The following is a 26,679-nucleotide window of genomic DNA, read 5'->3' as shown; positions in this document are numbered from 1 at the left end:
TGGACGGAGTATAAAAATTAAAAAAAAATCAAACTAAACTTCCAATTTGATTTTTAAAAACCATTCTTATGTCTGTAGGAGCATATGAAGTGTATTTGATATCATCGTATGAATAATATCAGATGTCAGCATAAGATGGCAGAACTCGAGAGAGCAAATATTGTTAAAACTTTTAGTATTTTGCTCCGATTTTATTTTTTTTCTTGAATTTTACTATTTCTCCCTCTTTTGTGAGAAAAAGAAAATAAATCTTTCCTGCAGTGTCATTTTATTTGCCAAGATAAGAGTTCAAACTATTCATATACAAGTGTCATTTTGTGAGGGAAATAAATTATAATGGTTTAATTAGTGTCAAAATTAAAATATAAAATCATGTAAATAACTTCTAATATTAGCCATCTACGTGAAATTTAATGGTCAATATTACCATTATTAGTAAGTGGTTTATTAATTCAACCAATGTGTCACTACTAATTCAACTGGTCGAACCAGGTATCCAAGTTGCAAAATAAAATAAATTTTAAAATATTTAATATATTACAAATTAAAATTTCATGCTTAAAATAAATTTAATTCAATCACAATTAAAACCAAAACCCAAAACACTGAAATTCAAAAGTTCACTCTACCAATATCTTAAAAAAATTCAAAACATTTTTTTAAAACAAGGCAACCAGCATTGCCTGCTTTTAAATAATATAATATATTCAGTAATATATATTCATATTGTTCAATATAATAATATATTTAAAAAAATAATTTTTCACAAATATATTAATGAATGTATCGTGACGCTACGCAGAAGTATTCCAGAAGAATCGATTTAAGAGGCATCGGTCATACAAATGAACCAAACAAGCATGCCTTCCTCTGCAAACTTATTTAAATTAGTCCCACATACCATGTTACACGGCAGTGAAATTTTTCTTTTTTTAAAATGCCAAAATAGTTTGCCATAAAAACAAACTTCAGAAGTAAAAGCAAAATCCTACACTGAAAATAAGGCTAGTTAGTTTTCTTAATCAAAATCTTTACAGACGTTGCCGCTGAATAACATAGCATTACAGGTAATGGGGGTTCCTAGAAAACCAAATGTTTCTTCTATGACTCAAAAGTATTGGTATTGAACTGGCTTCGACTTATTCAACCTTTTTGCTAGATTTGGCATCACCCTCCTCTTGAGATGATTTGGCAGTCTTGGACTCGTCAAACTCCAATAACTGAGTTGATACAAGGTAAAAAGTTGTTACGCCTTAGCTAAGCAACATAGTCAATGACACAACCATGCATCCACTAACTTGCAAATCATTTCATAATAATCGATACCAATATGGAGATGCGACAGACCTTTTAGAACTGATTATAAAATGAAAGTCACCTTTACAAAATAGTAGTTAACAAAACCTACATTCTATATCTATATATCTATGTATCTTTTATTTCCCCGTATCGTATCCTATCCTATCCTATTTAAAAGTTAAAACATTCAGAATCGTTCGTAAGCTAATTGTAAAAAATGGTTGCATAATAATCTAAGCATCTATTAATAAGATTATCTGCACCAGAATTTGATGTAACTTAAGGTAAAATCAACAGTTAAGTACTTCTTAATTATGTAAAATGTAGTAAATATATATTAGATTTTATTTTTGACACACTATACGATGCCATAGGTTTGAAAAACCAGTTAAGAAGCTTTTAGTGTAAGTGACAAACCTTAGTCACCACAACATTATGACATTTTCTTGTGTATTTATAGTGTAAAAAATTTCACAGTGCCACCAGGTCAAACTAAAATCCATACACTCTCTTTACTGGGTTTAAATAATATGCTGAGGAATCAAATTTACTTCACTATTAAGGAACCATTTGATGCATCTAATTTAGATAAAAATTTAGAAGCTTTTATTGCAAGAGTAATACCTTAGCTGCTACAATAAAGTGGCACTTAATTGTTTACTGATGGGGAAAAGAACATTAGCGTAAACTATGGTAAATATACATGGTTATAATTTGAAAATGAAATATTATACTTCAACACAAGAAATTGTGTACAAATCAGATGCATTAGAAAGGATGGATTAATATTGATACAACATAAAAAAGGTAAATATTAGGAAGTGAAAGAAACCTGTTTGACGTCACCATTCCATATGCAATGAGCAGCTAAAAACCCAATAACAGAAGGTACAATGTATAGAAGGGCAGGCTGAAACAAAGATAAAAGGAAAAGAAGTTAATACTTAATAGCGAAGATCAATCCTCAAAAAACCATGGCATGTTCACATGCTCAACCAGCTAATATTAGTAGTGAATTTGATATTACAGTTAAAATCCCCTTCCACTAAAAAATATCAAGAGAAAAAAAATTAATAAAAATTAACTACAGATCCAATCACCTGAGCAGCTTGGAACCAGTTCATCACAATGATTGTAAGGACCAAGCCAACAGTGTATCCTAAAAATGCACTCTTGAAATACTGGGGCTGTTTTCCTCTAGAAACATCAAACCGCAAGGCCAAAGCTACAAAGATACCTGAAGGGGAAACATATATGTAGTAATAAATAGAAATAACAACCAAATTGCTACATGAAAGTTACTGATTTCCAGTTCCACATATGGACATGGATCCTATATCAACTGACCCGAATCATATACATTCCAAATTTCCAGTTACTGATTATTTGTTCCAGACTATGTTTTTTCTGTTTGTGTTTCAGGTTTATTTCTCAATTCTATCTTAACTGGAAATGATTCAAGAAAGCTTTGATGTTGTTTCTTCATGGTTTTGAGGTTTTCAAATGGGTATCCTCTTTGGATTTGCCTTTGTTCATTTCCTTATTGTCAATTCTTTAGGATCAGTTCCGAATGCTTCTTCTGATGTTTCTGGAGTTTTTGGTGTTGGTGCATCTCCAACACATTGTAAGGGTGTTTCCAGTCATTTCCTTCCTTTCTTCCCCTCTGCTTTGTTTGGCTGGCCAACAGTCTCTCAAATGGACTTTTGCTTGTCTTCTCTGTGTGTTTGTTCAACATCTCAATTGATTTTCCTTCCCTATTTATGGGGTTTGTTCAAGTTTTCTTGGTGATAATTCTATTTGGCCAGATATTTGCTCTGATTCACTGCAGTCCTGCCTGTGTTTGGTTTTGTACAAGGCTTTATTTTTTTTTTGCAGAGCAAAAATCTGATAGTATTAATAATGATTCAGTACTAGGTGTACTGAAAATAGCAGATACATACAAAGGCAGATCCTGCCTAACCCAACTACAAAAGAAAAAAACACAGTAGCTGGATACCCAACAACAAACACCCCTAAGACATTTCTTCCTTCAATCTAGTAGACCATTGATTGAAATGAGTATGGAAATCATTCTCCATACAATTTATCCAAGACCAAGTGTGGAATAAAGCTTCATCCATGACTTTTTCGGGGCTGAAATTCTGGTTGTTGAACACCAAGGAATTTCTATGCTTCCAAATAGTCATGGATAGAGCTACCCATAAAACTTGCCATCTCTTGTCTACTGAGCTCTTCCCACTCCAATGAGAGAATTGCATAAAATGATATCTAGGCTCAATGGGGAATGGACCCACTCTATTGACCCAACTCAAAATCTCCCACCAAAGATACCTAGTTTTTATACATGAGTACATGACATGACCAACAGTTTCCTCTTCCACATCACAAAGAGGACAATTATAAGAAGGCAGCTCCACATGTCTCCTCCTTAAATTAACCTTGGAAGGTAATCTGTTCTTGAAGATTCTCCAAGAGAAAGCACTTGTTCTTGGGGGAATTTTCAGACTCCAAATAATCTTGGAAGCGCTGTCTTCAGTAACATGGCTGTCAACATCCTTCAGGAGATTGTAAGCTGACTTTATGGAATAATATCCACCAGGATCAGCTCTCCAGAGAAGAAGGTCCCTACTTGAAGGTTGGATCTGAACATCAAAAATGTCTGCCATGAAAGCCGCCGCCATATCGATTTCGTGATCAAAGAGATTTCTCCTCCATTGAAACTTCCATTCCCATCTGTTATCAACTAAGAGGCCCATTGAGTTGATAGAATGATTCTGCTGAGTACTCACTTGGTACAAACTTAGGTATTTATCTTGGAGGGTTAAATCACCCTCCCTCCACTTGTCTTTCCAAAACTTGATCCTGACCCCCTCACCCACCTTCCACCTCAAATTATTGTTGATGTTGTTGCTATGATGCTGCTTGAAAACAGATCTTAGATCCTTCCACCAAGGAGAGAAATCTGCACTGTTTCTGCCATAGCATAATGCATTCCACCCACCATATTTGGACATCAAGACTCTAGCCCAAAGCTGATTCTGGTTATTTGCCAAGTCCCAACCCCATTTACCAAGCAAGGCCTCATTAAACTTGGACATGTCTTTAATCCTGAGCTCCCCTTTGTTCTTGGGAAGACAAATAGTATCCCATTTGACCCAAGCAATCTTGGTTGCCTCAGAACCTCCTCCCCATAAAAAATTCCTCTGAATAGAGACTACCTTATGCACCACTTTTTTAGGGATTCTAAAAAAAGACAGAAGGTAAATAGGAAGGGCTGTTAAGACAGAATTGATGAGGGATATCCTGCCTCCCACAGAGAGGCATCTTTGCTTCCATTTTGCTAGCTTGACTTCAAACTTGCTGATGATAGGCTGCCAAACGTTCCAACTTTTAGAACTCGACCCCACTGGAATTCCAAGGTAGGAAAAAGGAAAATCCAGCTGGCCACAGTTGAGAAAAAGAGCTACCTCCCTGCACCAAGCCTCAGATTTGCCCAAGCACCCAAATTGACTTTTAGCATAATTGATCTTGAGCCCTGAAACCATCTCAAAAATTCTCAGAATAGATTTCAGGACTCTAACATTAAGCCGTAGTTGCAGATCCAAAAAACAAAGTGTCATCTGCATATTGCAGTATATTAATCTCCTCCTTTTGGCTCCCCACTTGATAACTGCTGAACATGTTTTTAGAGATAGCTGTCCTCATCAATCCAGTAAGGCCCTCAGCTACTATGTTAAAAAGGAAAGGTGCAAGGGGGTCTCCCTGCCTTAATCCTCTCTCAGGCACAAACTCTCTAGTGGGGCTGCCATTGATTAAAATTGATATGGTTGCACTAGACAAGCAGCCATAAATCCATTTTCTCCATCTTTCACAAAATCCCATCCTCATCATCATGTAGTTTAGAAATCCCCAAGAGACCGAATCATAAGCTTTTTCAAAGTCAACTTTGAAGACCATGCAAGGATTGTTTTTGGATTTAGCTTCAGCTATAACCTCATTAGCAATCAACACACCATGAAGAATATGCCTTCCTTTCAGAAAAGCAGTTTGCCTTTCATCAATGAGGTGAGGTAAAACAAGAGCCAGCCTATTAGCCAGAATTTTGGACACTATTTTATAAACACACCCTATAAGAGAGATGGGTCTATAATCATTAAGAGATTGAGGGTTAATGATCTTGGGGATAAGGGCTATGAAGGAAGCATTGCTTCCTTTGGGGTATAAGCCATTGATGAAGAACTCATCCAAGAACCGAATAAAGTCAGGTTTTAGAATCTCCCAAAACTTCTTGATAAAATTAAAGTTCAAGCCATCCGAGCCAGGGCTTTTATCTCCACCACAAGCCCACACTGCTGATTTGATTTCTACTTCAGAGAATCTAGCAACAAGGCTTTCCTTCTGCCCTTGGCCAAGGGAAGGAAACTGAACCCCATCCAGGGTTGGCCTAAAGGGATTCTGCTCTGAGAATCTATCTTTGAAATGATTGAAGACTGCAATCTTAACACTGCTAGGCTCGTGGACCCACCCACCCTCAATGATCAGACCTTGAAAAGCATTGACCCTCCTTCTATGATTGATCAATCTGTGGAAATAAGATGAATTTCTATCACCTTCTCTTAACCACTTCACTCTGGATGTTTGCCTGAGCATGGATTCATAAGCAAGAGCTGCATTCCACAGCTGTTCCTGCAAAGATTTCTTGAGCTCCACTTCAGCTTGAGATAAGGTTGAAACATTAAGACCAGCCTCCAAAGCATTTAGCTCCTTTAAATTCTGGATTTTACTAGCAGTAATAGCCCCATTTTGTGAACTCCACTGCCTTATGCAGTCTTTGATGAACTTTAATTTCTGCTTGAGAGCATAACCACCCCAACCACTAGGGTGATAATTACCCCAGTTGTGAGCCACCATATTCTGAAAGCCTTTGTCCTTCAGCCACCAATCCATTATCTTGAAAGGTTTAGGCCCCCAATCAATGGTTCTAGACCTCAAATAGTTATTTTGTATGGTTAGTGCTATTTGAAGTTCATTGTTTGTGGTTCTTTCATTTGATTCCTTTCATGAGTTCACAGATTGAAGACTTTGGCCACTAGTAAAGGAACCTAATTGTGTTACTAGGTGCTATGATGCCCAATTCAGTGTTTGGAGACCCAGTTGGAGGTCATTACTGGGTTGTATAGAACCCATCTCAATATTTTGAAGACCAGTTAAATAGTCTCAATGTTTAGCCAAGGTTTGGATACTTAAGGGGAGGCCAGAGGGGAATATTAGTTTCTTTTTAATTTTTTGAGATCAGCAGAGTTGTTTTGAGTGTTGGTGGTGTCCAAGACAGCACTTTCTTTAGCACTCATTCTGCAGTAGCTCTCCTGGTATTAAATCGCAGCGATGGCTCATCTGGTGGATTTCCCTAACATGGTGAGTATGGCACCACAGAAATAGATTGGTCTTTCCAAATGACAGTTTCAAAGTCAACAAGCTGATGGAGGACGCTATATATTTCTGCTGGACTTGGCTGAGAAACCTCGAGAAAGGATTCGGCATACCTTTTCTACTATTGGCCCAGCAATATCAGAGGGTTTTGTAACCAGAGGGAATTAGTATTAGGTGCTGGGATGATCGATGTAACCTATAGAGTCTGAGGTTTGGTTCCTTAATTCGAGCTGAAAAATTTGTAGGGAACCAAATCCCTGCATGGGAGACTAATGTGGTATATTAACAGTACCCCTTGTACTGCTTTATCATATTAATATATACTATTATTTTTGCAGATCAAAAAAGAAATGTTCCTCATTCCTCCTCATACTAACTTTCTTCAACCCTCAAAATATACACATTATAAGGCTAATTGCTATTACCTTTATTTTGACAACTTTCAATTAATTACTTCACTTTAATAAATTGAGTTAATTTTAAAAAGTATTATTTTGAAACTTTACAGTCGTAACAGTTTTCATCCCTCTTTCTAGACTAATTAATGGAGAACAGCTCTTTCATGCCATCCCATTATCTCTAAATATTCCTACCTTAGCCTAGCAGAACCTAATAACATGTATACCAAGTAGTAAAATACTAAACATTAATATTACAACTCACAAAAGGGCTGTCAACATTAGAGGAAAATACATCAATATAAAAGATTCAACCTACCAGGGATAACAATGTCACCAAGTCCAAGCATTGAAAATGGCCTTGCAGAATCTGCGGTGGGGAACAAAAGCTGCCAAACAAATGAAATAATTAAAATCAGGAAGAAATTGTGTAGGGTATATTCCTCCCTCCATTCAAAAACTACTGTCTTTTAATATCTGTTTGGATGAGAAGAAAATACAGAGATAAAACACAGATAACAATGTATTTTCTTTTGTTTGGTTGAAGAGAAAGTGAGAAACTAAGACTAAAATGGAGATAAAAGTTTATTTTTAGAAATAAATATTTAAATTTTTCTGTCCTTCCATTTTCTCTTCAATTCAAATTTCAAATTTTTCTCTCTCCCATCGTTAAGGGTAAGGTTGATGGACATACATTATGAAATCATTAAATTGATGTAAAATTTCAGTATACCTTCACTAAAACACCCTTATTTAATCCCCTTTATTTCATTTAATATATTTTCAATTCACCAAAAAAAATAATTATATATTTTCTCCAACTTCGCATTTAATTAGTTGACCCAAAGTAACCGTTTCACAATATATTTTTGCTGTAAAATGCATTAGAAAAATTCCATATTCTTTTTCCAACTGCCCCATTTTCACAGCTTTTTTTACAGTTTACCGTAGAACACTTATTTTTCCAACTCCTGATTTACCTAGATTTTTATGTTTCCACCAAAAAATTTAACCAGGATTGCACAATGAATTCTTTTTAACAATAACTTAAATTTCCCAGCCACTAAATATGAATTTTTTAATATTTTAGATTTCCCCCCAAATTTGTTTATAAAGGTTTACTTTTATGCTAAATATACATCGAGCATGGCTACAAAGAAAGATAAGCACGTGCCTTTATTTGAAATAGAGTACAACATTGATTTAGCATATTCTAGCAAATACAACGGAGAAACTTGCAGCACATCAGTGCTTATTAGAATGAAATTTATAGGCACGTTAATGTCTCTTTATGTTATATATGGGTATTGAGAATTCCAGAGAGGGAAAGATCACATTAAAGAGTGATTCATTTAATTAATTAATGCTGCAGTTAACCGACAGAGAAGGAAAACTAGGATGGATAGAATAGAAAAATGATAGGTAATAAGAGAGAAATAATGTAGTTAGTTGAGATAAAGTGAAATTAACTATACACATAATTATTAAATGAGGATTTAACCAAAAAAAAATCAGGCCTTGAATTCTAAAATGACAATAATTTTTAAACAAGAAAGTCTACAGTTTCGCAATCAAGGGAGTATTAAACATTTAAACTTCACACGAAGATAGGAAAAATAAAATTATTTCATTAAAATGTTAACCTTTATTGGAGCATCAAATGATTTTGCAACGCTGACCATCACTGGAGTGAAGAAAACCCAGAAAATGTCATAAACAAAGAGTCCAGCCTGCAAAACATGAGATTGGAAAAGATTCAAAGCAAAGACCATGAAGATGAAAAAATGAATGAAAAACAAATTACAAAACAAATATGAATCTTATTGTAGCCAAGACCTAACTATATTTGCCCAGTAAAACATATATCCTTCGAACTTAGAGTATTAAGAACTGGAAGCACAAAAACAAATCAGGAACACATGCAAAGATAGGGAGAAAGGCAAGTCAACTAATTCATGGTACTTTTATCCAAGAAAGAAAAATTGTTAAAAACAAAGTAATTTAAATGAATGACAGAATGCAGAACAGCTTCATTGGGGTAATGAGAGAAAAATTGTCGCTCTATCGTAAAGTTAAAACAAAAAGGCTTTAAGCACCATAACCATAATTAAAGAAAAAAAAATACTTACCAAGAGAATAGCACCAGTCTTGAAAGACCCAAGAGAGAGCATTTCAATTCCCTGTGAATATTACATATTGAGTCATTGGGGTAATTTCACTTTTCATAATTTGAATATGAATAACAAAACATTCATTGAATGATAATCTTAGTTGCTTTCTCAACTCCATTCTTTTAGGAATGTGCACATTATTTATTTCACCCATCTTCTGGTTTAGATTATGCATGACATTCAAGAGATGGTATCCAAAGAATACTAACCACATTAGTTCCATAAAGGCATCCTTTTAGACCAGGAAAGTAGAATTCAAACAAATATACACAGGTAAAAAGTTAAGCACCAAACCTGTATACAGAAAGCAAGACCCAATATATTATTTGCTAGCCAATGCTTCCGCAAGGCATACCACGCACAAAAAAAGGTTCCAGGGATTGCAGCAACGATCTGCGACTTTGTAAACTCAATCTCCAAAGCTGTGTAAGAAAGGTGTAATGAAAAATATCATTCTGCATGATAGAAGCAAGTTAATATCAACTAAATAAAGTGCAAACAAGCAGACAGGTAAAACATAAATGCTTTGACAAAATAAGATAATCATCATGATTTAAAAAATTGCCCATTAAGAAACCAACAGCACTTCAGCTAATCAAGCTTCACGTGTTTGGTCAAAAAGGGAAGAAAAAGAAAAAGAGACAATGAACACAGGCTGATAAGAACAGATAAAAAATGGAATAGATTTGAAAAGATGAAACAGAAATTTTTATAGATAATTTGAGATATTTTATTACACAGGTTTTCGAAAGCCTGTCTCTCCACAATTCAAATTCTTCCTAATTCCAGAGTGTCTTTCCCATTCTGGTTTATTTCTATTTATACTACATCTAATGGACACAAATATTCTGAATGGTTGTGACTGTTCCCAAGGGTCATGCCCCCTTGATTCGCATCTCCTGACCTTACACCCCTTGGACGGATCATAACGGTTGGTTGTGACTGTTCCCAAGGGTCATGTCCCCTTGATTCACATCTCCTAACCTTGCACCCCTTGGGCGGATCATAACGGTTGGTTGTAACTGTTCCCAAGGATCATGTCCCCTTGATTCACATCTTCTGACCTTGCATCCTTTGGGTGAGTCGTAACTGTTGGGTGGTTTGCACCCCTTGGGTGTTGTGCGCCCTGTTGCTGGTGGTGGTCCATGGTTATTGCTTCTCTTGCTCGTTGTTTGCGGGTGTACACCTTGGTGATGTGTGGCTTATGCTTATCAATACCCCCGCCTAAAAGACTCACCTTGTCATCAAGGTGATAAGTCGGAAAAACCTCATGTAATTTAGCCACAGATTTCCAACTATTATCACTGGGAGGGAGATTTTGTCACTGAATTAAAACTTCCACGTTGCCAGGTTGTAATTCACGAATATCTAAAACAGAATTTGGATAAGCTTGTAATTCCTGATCCTCAGATAACATAGGTGGTAAAGGTTGGGACTAAAACAAGTCACCAATGGCTTTCTTGAGGAGAGAGACATGAAAGACCGGATGAATTTTACTGTGAGATGAAAGATCCAACTTGTAAACAATAGCACCCACCTTGTTTAACACCTGGAAAGGACCATAAAACCGAGGGGAGAGTTTTTCATTAATTCTTTTAGCCAAGGATCTTCTCCTGTAAGGTTGCATCTTCAAGAACACCTAATCACTGACTGCATATTCTATGTCCCGACAGCGTTTGTTGGCATTTGCTCGCATGATATCTTGAGACTTCAACAAATTTTCTCTTAGAGTAGCCAATAATTCATTCCGAGCAATAGTTAGTTTATTGACTTCTTCAAGGCGGGAAGGAATGGTGGACCCTTGAGAATGTGAGGGGGATCATGTCCATACAAAGCTTTGAAAGGAGACATCTTGCTTGAAGCGTTATAATTGGTGTTAAACCAGAATTCTGCCCACGGAAGACAAGAGGCCCATTTCTTAGGCTTTGTTCTAGTTAAGCACCATAAATAAACTTCCAAGCATCGGTTGACAACTTCTGTCTGTCCGTCAGTTTGGCGATGATATGCTGAACTGAACTTAAGTTGTGTACTTGCTGCTTTAAAAAGGGCTTTCCAGAAGTTGCCTAAAAACAAAGGGTCACAATCTGAAACAATGGAAGACGGAAATCCATGCAATCTTACAATTTCCTGTAGAAAAACTACAGCTACTTCGGTAGCGGTGAAGGGATGTCCTAATGGTATGAAGTGGGCATTCATTCTGACTTGGTGGTATCCGACATAGCTGTCAATACCGACGTAGCGGAGCGGAGTGGCCGACCCCAAAAGTGGGATAGCGGGATAGCAGATAGTGGGATGACCGCTATTCTAATGTTTTTTTATATATGTTAAATAATTAATAATATGTATATATATATATATATATATATATATATATATAAGTTCAAAAACAGAAAAATAACTCAAAACATGATCATTGCGTGAACCCCTATTCATCACCAGCAGGAACATAATCATAAATCATTTGAAGTTCAATAATAAAATTGACAAAAATTATTCTAATAAAGAATCGAACTCATAATATTCAAACTATTCCATCTTAAATTTTAACATATCACTTATGTCCAATAGTTCAACAAAAATATAAAAGGAATGTGTGTCGGAATATTCCCTTGCCCAAAACATAATTACCAAACATGTGTAATTTTTCACGATAAAATAATCAGTTAATCACCATAAAAAAACGAACTTATTACCTTAATAAACCTGAAATCTTATTTTTTTATTAAATTATTGAAAAATATGAAATACAGTTAATAGTTCTTCAGTTTCACGCACATGGTAAAGCGTCCTCTTGTTTCTTGTAAAAAAAATCAACTATAAAGTACAAATTCAACTAAATTATAAATATCCCCTTCACTTTCAACCCGTAGTCTTTGTTTCTAAACCCCCCTCACCAATTTTCGCACTCGAGAATTTTCCCGGAAAATCTCACCCTCTTCGATTTCTCAGCCAAGAGAAAGACCAACAAAAAAAACACTCGAATTCCTTCTTAATTCTTTCCCGATTCGAAGGATAGAGAAAGAGAAAAGAAAAGAAGAAAAAAAAGAAAAAGTTACTGGCATCAATGGGATCTCCATCTTCATCATTCTAGTGCTACCGTTGCAACCGCATCGTTAGGGTTCCACAAAACGACACTATTCTCCTTTGCCCAGATTGCAACTCCGGCTTCCTAGAAGAGCTCCAAACGACGTCATTCTCCCAATAACCAAATTCAAAAAATCTAAAATACCCTCACTTACCCTCATTAAGTGAGGGTATTTTTAGAATTTCCAATGCTTCGAAGTAGCGGCGCGAAAAATCACTCCAGAACCCGTGCTGCCGCGATAGTGGCCGCTCCAGCCGCGACACGAAACCGCTCCGCTACAGAGGTGCCCGTCGCAGATGGGGGCCACTCCACCACAATAGCGGCCGCTACGGCCGCTATTGACTACATAGGTATCCGGATCTTAAATCTTGCTTTGAAAATACACTAGCCCCTCCTATCTCGTCCAACTACTCTTCAATTACTGGGATGGGAAATTTGTCGGGAATGGTGATTTTGTTCAAAGCTCTGTAATCTACACAAAACCGCCAATTACCATCTTTCTTTCTAACTAGTATGACAGGACTGGAATAAGGACTCGTGGACGATTGAATGATTCCTGCTTCTAACATTTCAGCAACCAATTTTTCAATTTCTGTTTTCAAATAGTGAGGATACCTGTATGGTCTGATATTTGGTATTTGGGCTCCTTCTTTGAGGTGAATGGCATGGTCCTGACGCCGTTGCGGAGGAAGTCCTTCTAGAGGTTCAAAGATGGAGGTAAAATCATGTAGCACATGTTTTAATTCTGGCGGAATTGTATCCTTCCAATCTATCTTTGTTTGAATGTGGTGATAGTCGATAAGGAACCCTTCTCCCTGACGCAAAGCTTTCAACGTAGATTTAAGTGAGGTGTCTTTCTTTAAAAGTTTGGGTTCTCCCTTTATAATCACCTTTCTGCCATCAATCTTGAGGACCAGCGTTAGTTGTTCAAAGTTGGCTCTAATCTCTCCTAAGCTGGCTAACCACTCTATACCTAAAACCATATCTACGCCTCCAAGGCCGAACAAGAAGAACTGCTACTGTACAGGTTCTTCTTGCACTTTCAGGGGAACTTCTCTACATACTCCCTTGCATTTAATTTTGTGTCCATCTCCAACTTCTACCACATATGATGGAGTGTCATCCACCTTTAGTTGTAACTTTTACACCAGTTCCTTGGAAATGAAGTTATGGGTGGCACCGCAATCTATCAATACTTTGACTTTGTGATCATCAATATTTCCCCAAACCTTTATGTATCGTCGAGAAGTAAATCCCACAATACTATTCATGGATAATTGGGGTGTTTCTCCAATTTCTGGTTTGGGTTCCTTTTCGAAGTCTTCAGCATCATCTTCATCTGTTACTAACATTATCCGAAGTTGCTTATTTCTGCATACATGAGAGGTGCTCCATTTTTCGTCACAGCGAAAACATTCCCCTTTCTTCCTTTTCTCTTGAAGCTCTACTTTGGTTAATCGTTGAAATCCTTTGGGTCGGTTGTTGTTTTTTGGTGTGTTCACGAATGTACTGCTAATGAAAGAATTAAAAGGACCATTACTTTTTCCTCCACCTTTTTGACTCATACCATAAGTAACAGTCTTCATATAGGATGGATTTCAGTAAGAGGTATTGACTTTTGAAATTGAGTTTGAAGCAACATTTGGTCCCACCTTCCAAATTGCTCTGTTTTTCTACTCGATCATTAATGCCTTCTTGACCATGACTGATAAAGTGGGGGGTTCGTAGAGTTAGATTTCTGCCCCAATGTCTTCCTTCAATCTATTCACAAAAATGTCCTTTAAATGTTCTTCACCAACATTTTGTAGCATTCCTGCAAACCTTTCGAATTGCTCAACATACTCTTCCACTGTTTCTTCTTGTTTAAGTGCAAGGAGGGAGGCAAAAGGGTTGAGAGTGGCTGAAGTTTGGAATCTTTCAAGAATGGCAACCTTGAAATAGCCTCATCCAATATCAGAATTGCAAGTTTCCCACCATTGGAACCAAGATAGCGCCTTACCATCTAGCGCCACCATAACGGCTTGAATTTTCTCTTCTTCCAGTATATCTCTCATTTCAAAAAAGCGTTCCAATCTTCTTATCCAACTATAAGCATTAGATTCCCCATCATATATAGGGATTTCCAATTTTCTCCATCGTTTTGTTTTTCCTTCGCCGGTGTGGTTTTTGGATGTCTCTTCTTTATTGACAGAACCTTCGGGTGTGCCATCATCTGAATGCTTGAACAAATTTTCCAACATGGCTTCTAGGCACGCAAAACGTGTTTCAAGTTGTTGTTGTTCTACATCTCGATTTTGTCGGTCCGCCATTAGTATCTCCAAAATTCTCTCCATTGTGTCTGGATTTTCAGAATTAGATCGAGTTGACACCATTGTTGGCAACAAGAACCGGATCGGTGCTCTGATACCAAATTGATAGGAATAGATAAAAAATGGAATAGATTTGAAAACAACAACAACAAACAACAACAACAACAACGCCTTATCCCACTAGGTGGGGTCGGCTACATGGATCAACTTCCGCCATAATGTTCTATCAAGTACCATACTATTATCCAAATCATTCAGTTCGAGATCCTTTTTGATAACCTCTCTTATAGTCTTTTTGGGTCTTCCTCTGCCTCGAATTGTTTGCCTTCTCTCCATCTGGTCTACTCTCCTCACTACAGAGTCTACCGGTCTTCTCTCTACATGCCCAAACCACCTAAGTCTATTTTCCACCATCTTCTCTACAATAGGCGCTACTCCAACCCTCTCTCTAATAGCTTCGTTTCTAATTTTATCCTGTCGAGTCTTACCACACATCCACCGCAACATCCTCATCTCCGCTACACCTACTTTATTCTCATGTTGGCTCTTGACCGCCCAACATGAGAATAGTATATTATATTATTAAGATAAGCACAAACAGTACAAGTGGTACTGAATGAAGAGATAATACAAAGCACCATTGGTGCTGCCTCCCAAAGATAAAACCCAAACTAGCCCATCAGAAAATTAAAACCCCAAAGATTAACCAAAATGATCCTTTATATTAGAGGACCATTGATTAAAGCTAGTGTTGAAACCTTTCTCCCTAGCTTTTAGCCAAGACCAAGCTGAGATCATAGCCTCTTCCATGACTTTCGAAGAGTCGAATTGGTTTCCTTGAAAGATGAGGTTATTCCTATGATGCCAAATAGTACTAGTTAGAGCCACCCACCACCCATACCATCTGCTATGATTTACATTAGCTCTGAATCCTTCACAAAACTGCGTTAGATGACTTGCTGGGGCAGTTGGGAGTGGTCCTACAACCTGTAGCCATGACATGGATTCCCACCATAGGGGCAGTGTTCTTTGGCAATTAAAGAACAGGTGACCCACTTACTCCTGAACTTGACCACATAAAGGGCAATCAGCATCTTGGATAATGATATTTCTTCTTAGAAGGTTACCCTTAGTAGGTAATCTGTCCTTGAGGAGCCTCCAAGTGAAAGTTGCTGCCCTTGGGGGGATGTTCAACTTCCAAATTAATTTGAAAATTCTAACATCTGAGGCTGAGGCATTGATATTCAACATCACTCTATATGCTGAACTGGTGGAATATACTCCTGTAGATTCAGCTTTCCACACCATAGTATCCTTCACATTTCTCTGAATAAGAATAGAGGAAATATCTTCCATAAAATTCACTGCCAATATACTTTCGTGGTCAAATAAATTCCTCCTCCAATTGAGATCCCATCTCCAGCCATCTTCAGAAAAATTCCCCATCTGTGAGATAGTGCTGTGTTGTTGTCTGCTGATCAAAAACAGGGAATTATATTTCTGTTTTAGGGTGCAGTCTTCCCCTAACCATCTATCTGTCCAGAAATGGATTCTATCCCCCCCCCCCCCAATCTTCCATCCCAAGTTTTGTTGAAAGAGGCTCTGACCAGAGTTATGATAGATCTTCCTCAAGTCCCTCCACCAGTGTGAGCAGCCCCCTCTATCTCTGCCTGATTGAAACTCTTCCCAACCACCATATTTAGATTTAATTATCCTAGCCCATAGCTGTTGCTGGTCAGAAGCTAATTCCCATATCCATTTACCCAACAAAGCTTCATTAAATTTAGATATTTCTTTAATCCCCAAACCACCTTCCTCCTTAGGTAAACAAATAGTTTCCCATTTTACCCAGGGAATTTTCTTGTGGTCCTTATCTCCCCCCCACAAAAAATTTCTTTGCATTGTTACCAGTCTATGAGCTATCTTTTGAGGGATCTTGAAAAAGGAAAGCAAATATATTGGTAAAGCATTGAGCACCGAATTGATTAAAGTCACCTTCCCTGCCATGGAAATATTTTTCTGTGCCCACTTAGATAACTTGGATTCATATTTTCTAATTAAAGGCTCCCACACCAAGTTGCTTGAAGGTTTAGCCCCAATCGGTATTCCCAAATAACAGAAAGGAATTTGCAGCTGCCTACATTTCAGAATTTGTGCAGCCTGATTTACCCAATTGACTCTACCTCCTATAATCCCAAACTTGCTTTTAGCATAATTAATCTTCAAACCTGAGGCCAATTCAAAGCCCCTGAGCATAGCCTTCAAAACAGCAACATTCTCCCACTCAGCTTCACCCACAAAGACTGTGTCATCTGCATACTGCAGAATATTAATGGGTTCCTTTTTCTTTCCAGCCATATAGCTTCTATATAAGTGCTTCTGAACTGCTTCCCTCATCAATCCTGTGATGCCTTCTCCAACTATATTAAAGAGTAAGGGGGCTAAAGGATCCCCTTGCCTCAAACCTCTAGTAGGAGCAAATTCCTTTGTAGGGCTGCCATTGATAAGAATAGAGATGCTTGCTGACTTGAGACAGGCAGAAATCCAGTGTCTCCATTTGTGGCAGAAGCCCATTCTTTGCAGCATATAATCCAAGAAAGCCCATGAGACTGAGTCATAGGCCTTTTCAAAATCCACCTTGAACACCATAGCTGGTCTATTGCTTCTACAAGCTTCCTCAATCACCTCATTAAGGGCTAAAACACCATGAAGGATGTGTCTGTTTTTGATGAAAGCTGTCTGCCTCTCATCTATGAGACCAGATATCACTTGTCTCAATCTATTTGCTAATAACTTAGCTATCACCTTGTACATACATCCAATCAAGGAGATGGGTCTGTAGTCGTCAAAAGACTGGGGATGATTAATCTTGGAAATTAGAGCTATGAAGGAAGCATTACTGCCTCTAGGGAAGCTACCATGCACATGGAATTCATCAATAAATCTTCTGAAGTCAGTTTTCAGCATATCCCAAAATTCTTTAATGAATTTGAAGTTGAAGCCATCAGGTCCAGGGCATTTGTCCCCATCACAACTCCACACTGCTTCTTTAATCTCCAAATCTGAAAAAGGAAGAACCAACAACTCCCTCTGCTCCTGGTTTAGTGAAGAGAAATGCACTCCATCAAGAGTGGGTCTACAAAGCTGCTGCTCAGAAAATCTGTTGAGGAAAAAAATTACAGCTTCCTTCTTAACTTCAATGGGGGTCTGGATCCATTCACCCTGAATGAGAATTCCATGAAGACCATTATAATGCCTTCTGAAATTGATGACTTTGTGGAAATAAGCTGAGTTTCGGTCCCCTTCCTTTAACCATTTAGCTCTAGATTTCTGCCTTAATAAGGATTCATAAGCTGTTGAGACCTCCCACAATTCTTGCTGTAATTCTCTCTTAGCCTTTATCTCATCCTCGGATAAATTTCTAGTAGATGCTAAATCCTCCACTTCATTGAGCTTCTTCTGAATTTTGTGGATCCCCTTATCATTTATGAACCTATAGTCTTTACTCCACTGCCTGATGGCCTCTTTCAAATACTTGAGCTTATTTTTTAGCACAACTCCCCCCCAACCCCCCTGCTGGGCATTGTTCCAAGCCTCCCTCACTGCTCTATGATAGCCCTTTTGATGAATCCACCAGTCAGCCACCCTAAAAGGTTTAGGACCCCAGTCCAGCACCTTAGATTGTAAAATGATTGGACAGTGGTCAGAAAAGTCCCTTGGTAGGGCATGTTGACAACTGTCAGGCCAAATAGACAGCCATTAGTCTGAAACCAAGAATCTATCAAGCCCACTCTTGACACTTCCATTAGGCCTAATCCAGGTGAAGCTGCTGCCTATATACTTAATCTCCTGAAGCTCCATTTCCAATATCCAATGGTTGAAATCTGAGATACCCAAGGGATCAGCATTCCGGTTAGAAGAACTAACTCTTTCATCTTGGCTTCTAATATTGTTGAAATCCCCCAAAAAGCACCAGGCACCAGGTGAATTAGAAGCTCTAAGCTGTTTCAACTCCTCCCAAAGAGCTCTCTTCCCAGCAAGGTCACAAGGTGCATAAACATTCACTAGGCATATCCTCTAGTTATTTGAAACCCACCTACCTTCAAGCATGAGAAAGTGTCTACCTTTCACCCGCCTTTCCACCTCATAAACAGCATTATTCCATAAGCATAAAAGCCCCCCAGCAGCCTGAACAGAGGGGACATAGTCCCAAGAAGCATAGGAATCTCCCCATATGGCCTGGCAAGTTTCTTTATTAAAGCATTCTTTTTTAGTTTCTTGGAAGCATGCAATATCCACCTTATACTTTGAGATGTTCCTTCTAATAGCTGACCATTTAATCCCCCTCCCCAAACCTCTGGAATTGTAAGACAGAATGATCATAATATCTGATTTTTAATTCCCATCGCAGCAGCCTTCATAGTGTCTTTGTTATCCATATCTTTCAGAATTTCTTTGATCTCCTTGTCATCTCCCCCGTAAGTGAGGCCCAGGTCTCTTATTAAAGAAAGCTCCTGATCAATTTTATCTCCTTGAACTGCAAGTGTGTGATCTGCTTCTGGGACCAAAACTGACTCCACGTCTGGTCCTTGAGAGTATTGGGCCTTTCCATGACTTAATTGCACCTCTTTTCTTCTAACATACACTTTTGTTGCTGACTTAATTGGGCCTTTTATCTTCAGGCCCACTTCCCCTATAGCTTCATTTACAGCATGTCGACCAAAATGAAAATTAGCACCGGCTTCCTTTATATTTAGGGCGTGAACCCTATGTGGGAAGCCTTTTTCAATAGGCCAGACCTCTTCCCTGTCCCCTTTTGCATCTATGGTTGAACTTTCCTTTTTCTCCTCATAAGTCTGACCTGCCCTCCCCTCCTGTGTTGCATCATTTTTCTGAGATGAACTCACTATATTTATGTTAGTCCATTTTTGACTTTCCCCCTCATTAATGCAAGCTTTACCACTATGGGTAATGTGACCGTTGTGGAGTTCGGAGTCCACACCACGCGGTAAATCTGAATTGCCCCCAGCATTGACCACCTTGGAGTGGTCCACGTCAGCCACATCACTGATGGACCGGACCGAAGGGGAACGACCATGGGGTTTTACCCAGTGGTCGCGATGCAGTTTGGACGGCCGTCGTTTGGACAAACGAGAGTTGTGCCAGTGGTTAGGTGTGCCGGTATCGGCACCATCAAGCTCGGCGTCACTGTCACCACTGTCGTCGTTGCCGGAGTCGCGCCCAGGAGTGTCATCGGTGAAGGGTAAGGGGGTGTTTGGCGGCGTCGACACTGGTGATGGAGGGAACCAGCTATGGTTCTGATAACTTTTCATTTTGGCGCCCATACTACTCATGTCCTCCACGACGGTGAGTTGATGTTCCTCCCCGTCAATCATGGCCCGTACACTCTCATGGAAGCCCAGTCTCTGATTTGTCCGGATGAGAGTTCGAGCTACGTCCATCCGTCTACGCTCCTCAACGTAATCATCTACCTCCACCATCTCACCGATATCCTCCATCACCTTCTTCATGTACTCAGGTTTCCACACACTCAGCGGGAGACCCCGGAGCAGGACCCAGGTGAGTCTAAACTCTGGTCTGATATCCGGTGACCATTTCTGAAGGTCCATTATGGGTGTAGATCCATTCTTCAGTTCTGCGTTAATCCACCTGTTCGCGTTGGATTCATCCATACCAGGAAGGATAATCCAGTCATCACCCCAATAACAGGGGTTAACTTCTCGGTCAACCACCCACCTTAGCTCCTCTTCCAACTTTTCAAACATCCCTCTATTCTTCAATCTCCCTATCCATGCCTTCTCCAACCATTCACGGTCCTCCTTAGTTGAGTTCAGAACCACCAACCTCTGTATTTCTATTGTATCACCCTGTGGATCTTCCTTCATCAGATAAGAGCTTCCCTTTGCACGTGTCGTTTCCTTGACCACGTCCAAGTATGACCGTGGTTCTCCATCGTAACAGGGGGCTTTATCTCCCAGCTGCTTCCCGTTATGCTTCTCCTGACAGCTCGGCATTTTCTGGAGGGGCTCTTCAAATGGTTTTGCTCGAAACACCCTACCCCTGTCGAATTTGGGTCTGTTCACAAACAGCTTCATTCCATCAATGAATATATTGTTATCCAAGTCACGTTCCAACCTCCTCTCATCCATCACCTCTTTGAATCGGACAAAACCAAACTTGTGTCCTTCTTTGTTTTTGTACTTAGGAATAAAAACTTCCCTTACTCTGCCCCATTTCTGGAAAATCTTCCATAAGTCAGTCTCCCTTGTCCCGTCAGGGAACCTGGAAAAGTAAAACGTGGTGACATCTTCATGATCCCTCCGGTGTAAGTTTTTGTAACGTCTCTGTTTTCCATTTCCAACCACTCTGCTGCTGTTTTCTTCTGCTCTCTTTCTCCTTTTGCGTGATACCTCTATCCAGTCTCCGAAGTTGGCATTGTTATCATTAGCATTCTCTTGTTCAGTGCTCCAGCTCACTGCAACATTACTATGATATCGGACTCGTGCCTCTCTACTGTTCCATCTTGCAGTTTCAGTGCAAGATTTGTTTCTAGCGCGCCTTGGGGAAGAGACGCGATGATGGGAAGAGTCCCTCTTCTCTCTGGTTCGCTGTCTGCCTACTCTCTCTCTCTCTCTATGCTCTCGCGATCTCTCTCTCTCTCTCGCCATGTTCTTTCTCTTTGTTTCTGTCTTCTCTCTCTCACTCTCTCTCTCTCTCTCTATCCCTTGCTCTCATTATTGTGATAACTTAAGATATTTTATTACACAGGTTTTCGAGAGCTTGTCTCTTCACAATTCAGATTCTTCCTAATTCCAGAGTGTCTTTCCCATTTTGGTTTACTTCTATTTATACTACATCTAATGGACACAATTATTCTTAATGGTTGTGACTGTTCCCAAGGGTCATGCCCCCTTGATTCGCATCTCCTAACCTTGCACCCCTTGGGCGGATCATAACGGTTGGTTGTGACTGTTCCCAAGGGTCATGTCCCCTTGATTCACATCTCCTGACCTTGCACCCCTTGGGCGGATCATAACGGTTGGTTGTAATTGTTCCCAAAGGTTATGTCCACTTGATTCACATCTTCAGACCTTGCACCCTTTGGGTGGGTCGTAACTGTTGGGTGGTTTGCACCCCTTGGGTGTTGTGCGCCCTGCTACTGGTGGTCCATGGTTATTGCTTCTCTTGATCGCTGTTTGCGGGTGTACACCTTGGTGATGTGTGGCTTATGCTTATGCTTATCACAGGCATGCAAATATCGCATCTTCTCAAGAATATCAGGATATAGAAGTCAAGAAATATGAGGCATCATTGTAGAGTGATCTCTTCCCAATCAATACAACATGCTTTAAATTTAATAGAATGAAAAACTCATGCAACCCCAATCTAATTATAAAAGTCCTATATAATCGAAAACAAAGTAGTAGCTATAACCAACTAGCCCAAAATTAAGATAAAGTAAGAACACAATTTCAGCCTATTAAGCACAAATGCAATGTATGAGATGGCATGCATTGATATAAATACACAATATGCAAAAGATACTACTAAACACTAAATGGAATTATAAAACTTAGTTAAATTACTATATACATTGTCTATAAACAAAGAAAAAGAGAGCAGAAAAGATCTACAAATAGAGAAATAAAATCAAAAACACAAAAAATTTAAAACTTCTGCCATCAAATTTAACAGTTGAACATTTCAAAGAAGTCTAAAAAGCGCTCCTTTCAAATTTTCTGTCCTCAAATTAGCCATTTTTTTTTCAAATCATATTTAGTAGCTCCTATGGGTATTTTACTTTAATGTGAAATAAGTTTTCATGTACATGCAGTTGCCACAACAAGGTCAGTAACTCAAGATAAGAAAAGAAAAGAGGACATCTGGGACAAGCCAATTTTTATGGGATGCTATCAACTACTACACTCTCTTCAGTCAGGTAAGAGTATTAGCTAATTTTGTCAGGTGAGAATATCAATTTCTCAGGGGCACACCATAAAACCAGTAGCAGGTTAACAGTATCTAATAGACAGGAGGGCATAGTATATAACTTCTGAAACCACAAGAGAAATTATTCAAAGCGAAGAGTATAGGGAAATAAAGGAGGCAAGCACACGACATACAACGAAAATATGGAAAACGCCAGACTATGGGGTCCTCATTCCAATGCTTTGGCAAAAAACGTTTGACAGATGATAATAATGTTGCCCTGTACAAAGAAGAACATAGGTGTGATAAAATAACAAAATGATTTAAATACGTATACACACAAACACATATACATATTGTGTGTACTGTTTACTTCACAGAGGGGAGCAATTGCCCAAAGAAAAGAACATACGATAGAGCGACAATCCCTAGTAAAAAGAAGTAACCAGTCAACACAGCATTGACCAAATCCTTAGATAGAAACTTGAAGAGCAAGAAAAGTGATAATAACATTGCACTCCCAACAAAGGGGAAACGCATTGCATGTTCATTGGACATTGTCTCCTGCATAATTATATACAACGCAATTCAGATAAGTCAGAATTTGACCCTTTATACTTAAAGAGAACAACACAGAGAAGATGATAAGGATAAAAGCCACAACTTACAGTAGGTGGTGTTGGTTTGACAGAACGATAACATCCCACATACACGGTGAGGCAAGCAGTCAAGATAACATTTACATTTGAATCTACTTTCACAATAAGCGGGGCTAAAGTTAAACCTGCCACAAGAGATAACAAGTGAGTGAATACTGATTAACAAAGAAAGAATTTAGTAACAATAAACGGATCCCACTTTCCCACTTGCAGATACATTAAAATTGGACAATAGAGAACTCGAAACCTATAATACAAACATCACTTGCCTCTAATTCAGTCATGGTAAACCAAAACGCACAATACCACAACCTTCTAAGCACCATACCTTCTTAAATCCTGTAGTAGCATAATCAGTAATCACTTCTCCACTCACCGAAATTCACAGCTTATCACATCAACACTCAAACCCCTTTATTTTAAACAGTAACATAAGAGAATATAGCCACCTTGCACGTGACACACGAATTCCATCAACATCAAGCATATATTACACATTTACACCCGAAAATTAGCATTCACACAAGTTCACTTCTAATTAAAAACAAAAATTCAAAGGACCTATCACTGAAACAGTAAAACGAGGAAAAAATTACCAACAACAATTAACAAGAGAAACAAACCTGCTACGGCCAAATTTGCAATCCTCTCCGTGTTTTTCATCTTCCTAAGAAAAATCTCACAAATAAAGACTTCCCCTACGATCAGAAACAACGCCAATTTCAATTTAACAAATCAGAAACCCATCATTGACCAATTAGAAATCAATTTCACAAAAATTATAAAATAAAAATTTCTGATTTTTGTAAGAGATGAAACCTCCTCTCTGCAAAAGAAAAATGCAACACCGATTGGGCGCAACAACAAAAACGTTCTCTTGAAATGTGTTTGCAGATCAGAGAGGAAAAGAAAGGGATTGTGATTTATTTTTTTTTCAGAATTGAACGTGTTAGGGTTTTGTTTTCTAACACATCCAGATTTTTAATTTTTACTTTTTACCTGAATTTTAATCGATGATGTGTTAAATTTTTTGAATAGGCAGACCACGCGGTTACTACCATGATTGTAGAGTTGGCACGCTATTAACTGACCCACGTAGGGTGAGGCGTTTGGACGAATAAAAACTTTTCCCATTTGCCACGTCTGATTTCTGAAAATCTAAATTTACCAAAAACAAATCTAATATTGGTAGTATTTATCAAAGAGAAAAAATAAAATAAAAACTAAGCACTTACAGTATAAATAATATTATACTTTTTACAGAAATAATATTACAATATTATTTCATCATAAATTACAATTTATAAACATGACAACAAAAATATATATAAATTTACAACAATTTTCTATGTTGCCAAAAAAAATATAATAATTTTATTAACTTTTATAATAATTATTTGAAGAATTATTTCAATTATTATGTTAGATTAAATAAAAATATAAAATTGTTTGATATTGTTGGTGAATAATTATTAAAAAATTTATCAAATTATGACTAAATGATCATTTTAGTTTATTTTATTTTTTTCAATTTAGTTATTCATCTTTTAAAAACTTTAATTTTATTTTTTTTATTTAAAAGGTTCAAAATAATCTCTCAATTATTTAGATATATTCAAAATGGTCATTTATCTAAGTGATATTAAAGAAAAAAAGTTGAAGGACTATTTTGAATCTTTGCAATAAAATAAGGTATAAAAGTGAATTTTTTGAAAGATAAATGATTATTTTGAACATTTTTAATAAGATAAAAGACTAAATTGAACTTTTTAAAAGATAAAAAAAATTATGTCGAACAAAATAAATAAGATGAAAAACTAAGTGTGTGTTTAGTTTGCATTTGTATTTTCTGTTTTTATTTCTTGTTTTTATTTTCTGAAAACTATTTTCATTTTCAAAATATTAGAATTCAAAAAATATGTTTTGTTTGACTTTTTGTTTTCTGCTTTTAAAAAATAAAAACACTAAAAATATGTTTTCAATATTTTTAGATTTGTTTAAAATTACATTCTTTGTCACCGCGTTTTCATTTTACCCAAAATGAAATTCTTGGTTTCAACTGAAAACACTGAAAATGAGATTTTATTGTTTCCAGTTTTTAGTTCGTTTGGGAAAATATTTTCACTAAAAATGAAAATAGAAATCCAACCAAACACATTTCCATCATCATATTTTATATTTCCAGTGAAAATAAAAACAACCAAACCAAACACTCCCTAAATAATCATTTAACCTCGAATTTTCCTCTCTTATTTTTTTGAATTTTGGCTAATTAAGTTCTCCCTCTTGACTTTTTAATTATTTGAATAACATATTCTTTTATGTGTACCAAAGACATTAACTAATTTAGACTAGGGGTGAGAATAGGTCAGGTCGGCCTACAAGGGCCTACGACCTGGCCTACATAAAGTATGGTCTGAACTGACCTATTTAATTAAAAGGTTAGACTCATGCTTTTTTAAAAGTATATTAAATTAAATATATCAGGCTTAGGCTTGTTAAAAAACCTTATAAGCCTGATAGGCCGGCCCATATATATGTATATATATTTATATTATTTTTTGGTACCAATTTATACTTATATTATTTTTTGGATACAATTAATTTTTTTTAAACCAGCAGACTTTGATTACACATTAGTGCTTCATAACTTCCATTCTTATAATCACAATGTGGAATTTGCATTATGGAGAATTTTAATCCATCTCTTATAAAATATAAAACTAACCAAAATAAATAAATTAATATATATATAAACATGTGCAATGTGTAACACCCTCTATCTCATACATATATGTGCTAATAATAAAATGAATAATAAATTAGAATTAATTAAAAGTTCTTAAAACACGCTTAAATAAAAGTCTTTCAAAAGGGTAAAATGCTCGCATTCACTTTCCTCGCATTATAGTAAACTTGTTCGAATAAATAATAAAATCACTTCGGCTCAAACAAGGTCGTTCAAGACTTCATACAATTAATATAAAAACATATACCCCAATGTCACATCCTATTAGAGCATTGTGTCCCGACGTCCTTGAGCACAAGGTTCCTTAAAGCAATTCACCTAGTCATCTGCTCCCCTGAACACAAAGTTCAAGATCATCACAGGATTCAAATACAAACAACACAAGAGGAGTGAGTTATCACATTTCTAACTAATAGAGAAACAAGACAACTAGATATGCATATCATATAAATGAGATACAACTTACTTCAACATAACTCCCGTGATTATACACCTTTGTCATTTAAAATTCACTTTTCAATCAGCATTCACATTACACATGAATCACATACCCCGATCAAGACATAATAACACATCAATTTTATAATAAACAATTAACAAGTGTTATGCAACAGTTATGCTAAGACTCA

At 37.4% G+C, this 26,679-nt stretch overlaps 1 protein-coding gene across 1 annotated transcript; it reads right to left on the bottom strand.

Annotated features, from left to right (window-relative positions):
• Nucleotides 1-846: 846 nt before the first annotated feature.
• Nucleotides 847-24,332, bottom strand: LOC114384620 (signal peptide peptidase-like). The gene is made up of 12 exons (XM_028344327.1): nucleotides 24,121-24,332; nucleotides 23,925-23,999; nucleotides 23,311-23,426; nucleotides 23,055-23,206; nucleotides 22,837-22,922; nucleotides 9,593-9,720; nucleotides 9,257-9,307; nucleotides 8,771-8,857; nucleotides 7,447-7,516; nucleotides 2,400-2,536; nucleotides 2,132-2,209; nucleotides 847-1,220 (listed from the first exon to the last, which is right to left on the bottom strand). The coding sequence occupies exons 2-12, from the start codon at nucleotides 23,962-23,964 to the stop codon at nucleotides 1,140-1,142; spliced, it is 1,026 nt and encodes a 341-aa protein (XP_028200128.1). The 5' UTR covers nucleotides 23,965-23,999; nucleotides 24,121-24,332; the 3' UTR covers nucleotides 847-1,139.
• Nucleotides 24,333-26,679: the final 2,347 nt, after the last annotated feature.

This window comes from Glycine soja, chromosome 14, assembly GCF_004193775.1.
Source record: "Glycine soja cultivar W05 chromosome 14, ASM419377v2, whole genome shotgun sequence".
Classification (NCBI taxonomy): Eukaryota; Viridiplantae; Streptophyta; class Magnoliopsida; order Fabales; family Fabaceae; genus Glycine; species Glycine soja.
Note: the sequence above shows the minus strand (reverse complement) of the source record. Positions and strands in the feature narration are given on the sequence as shown.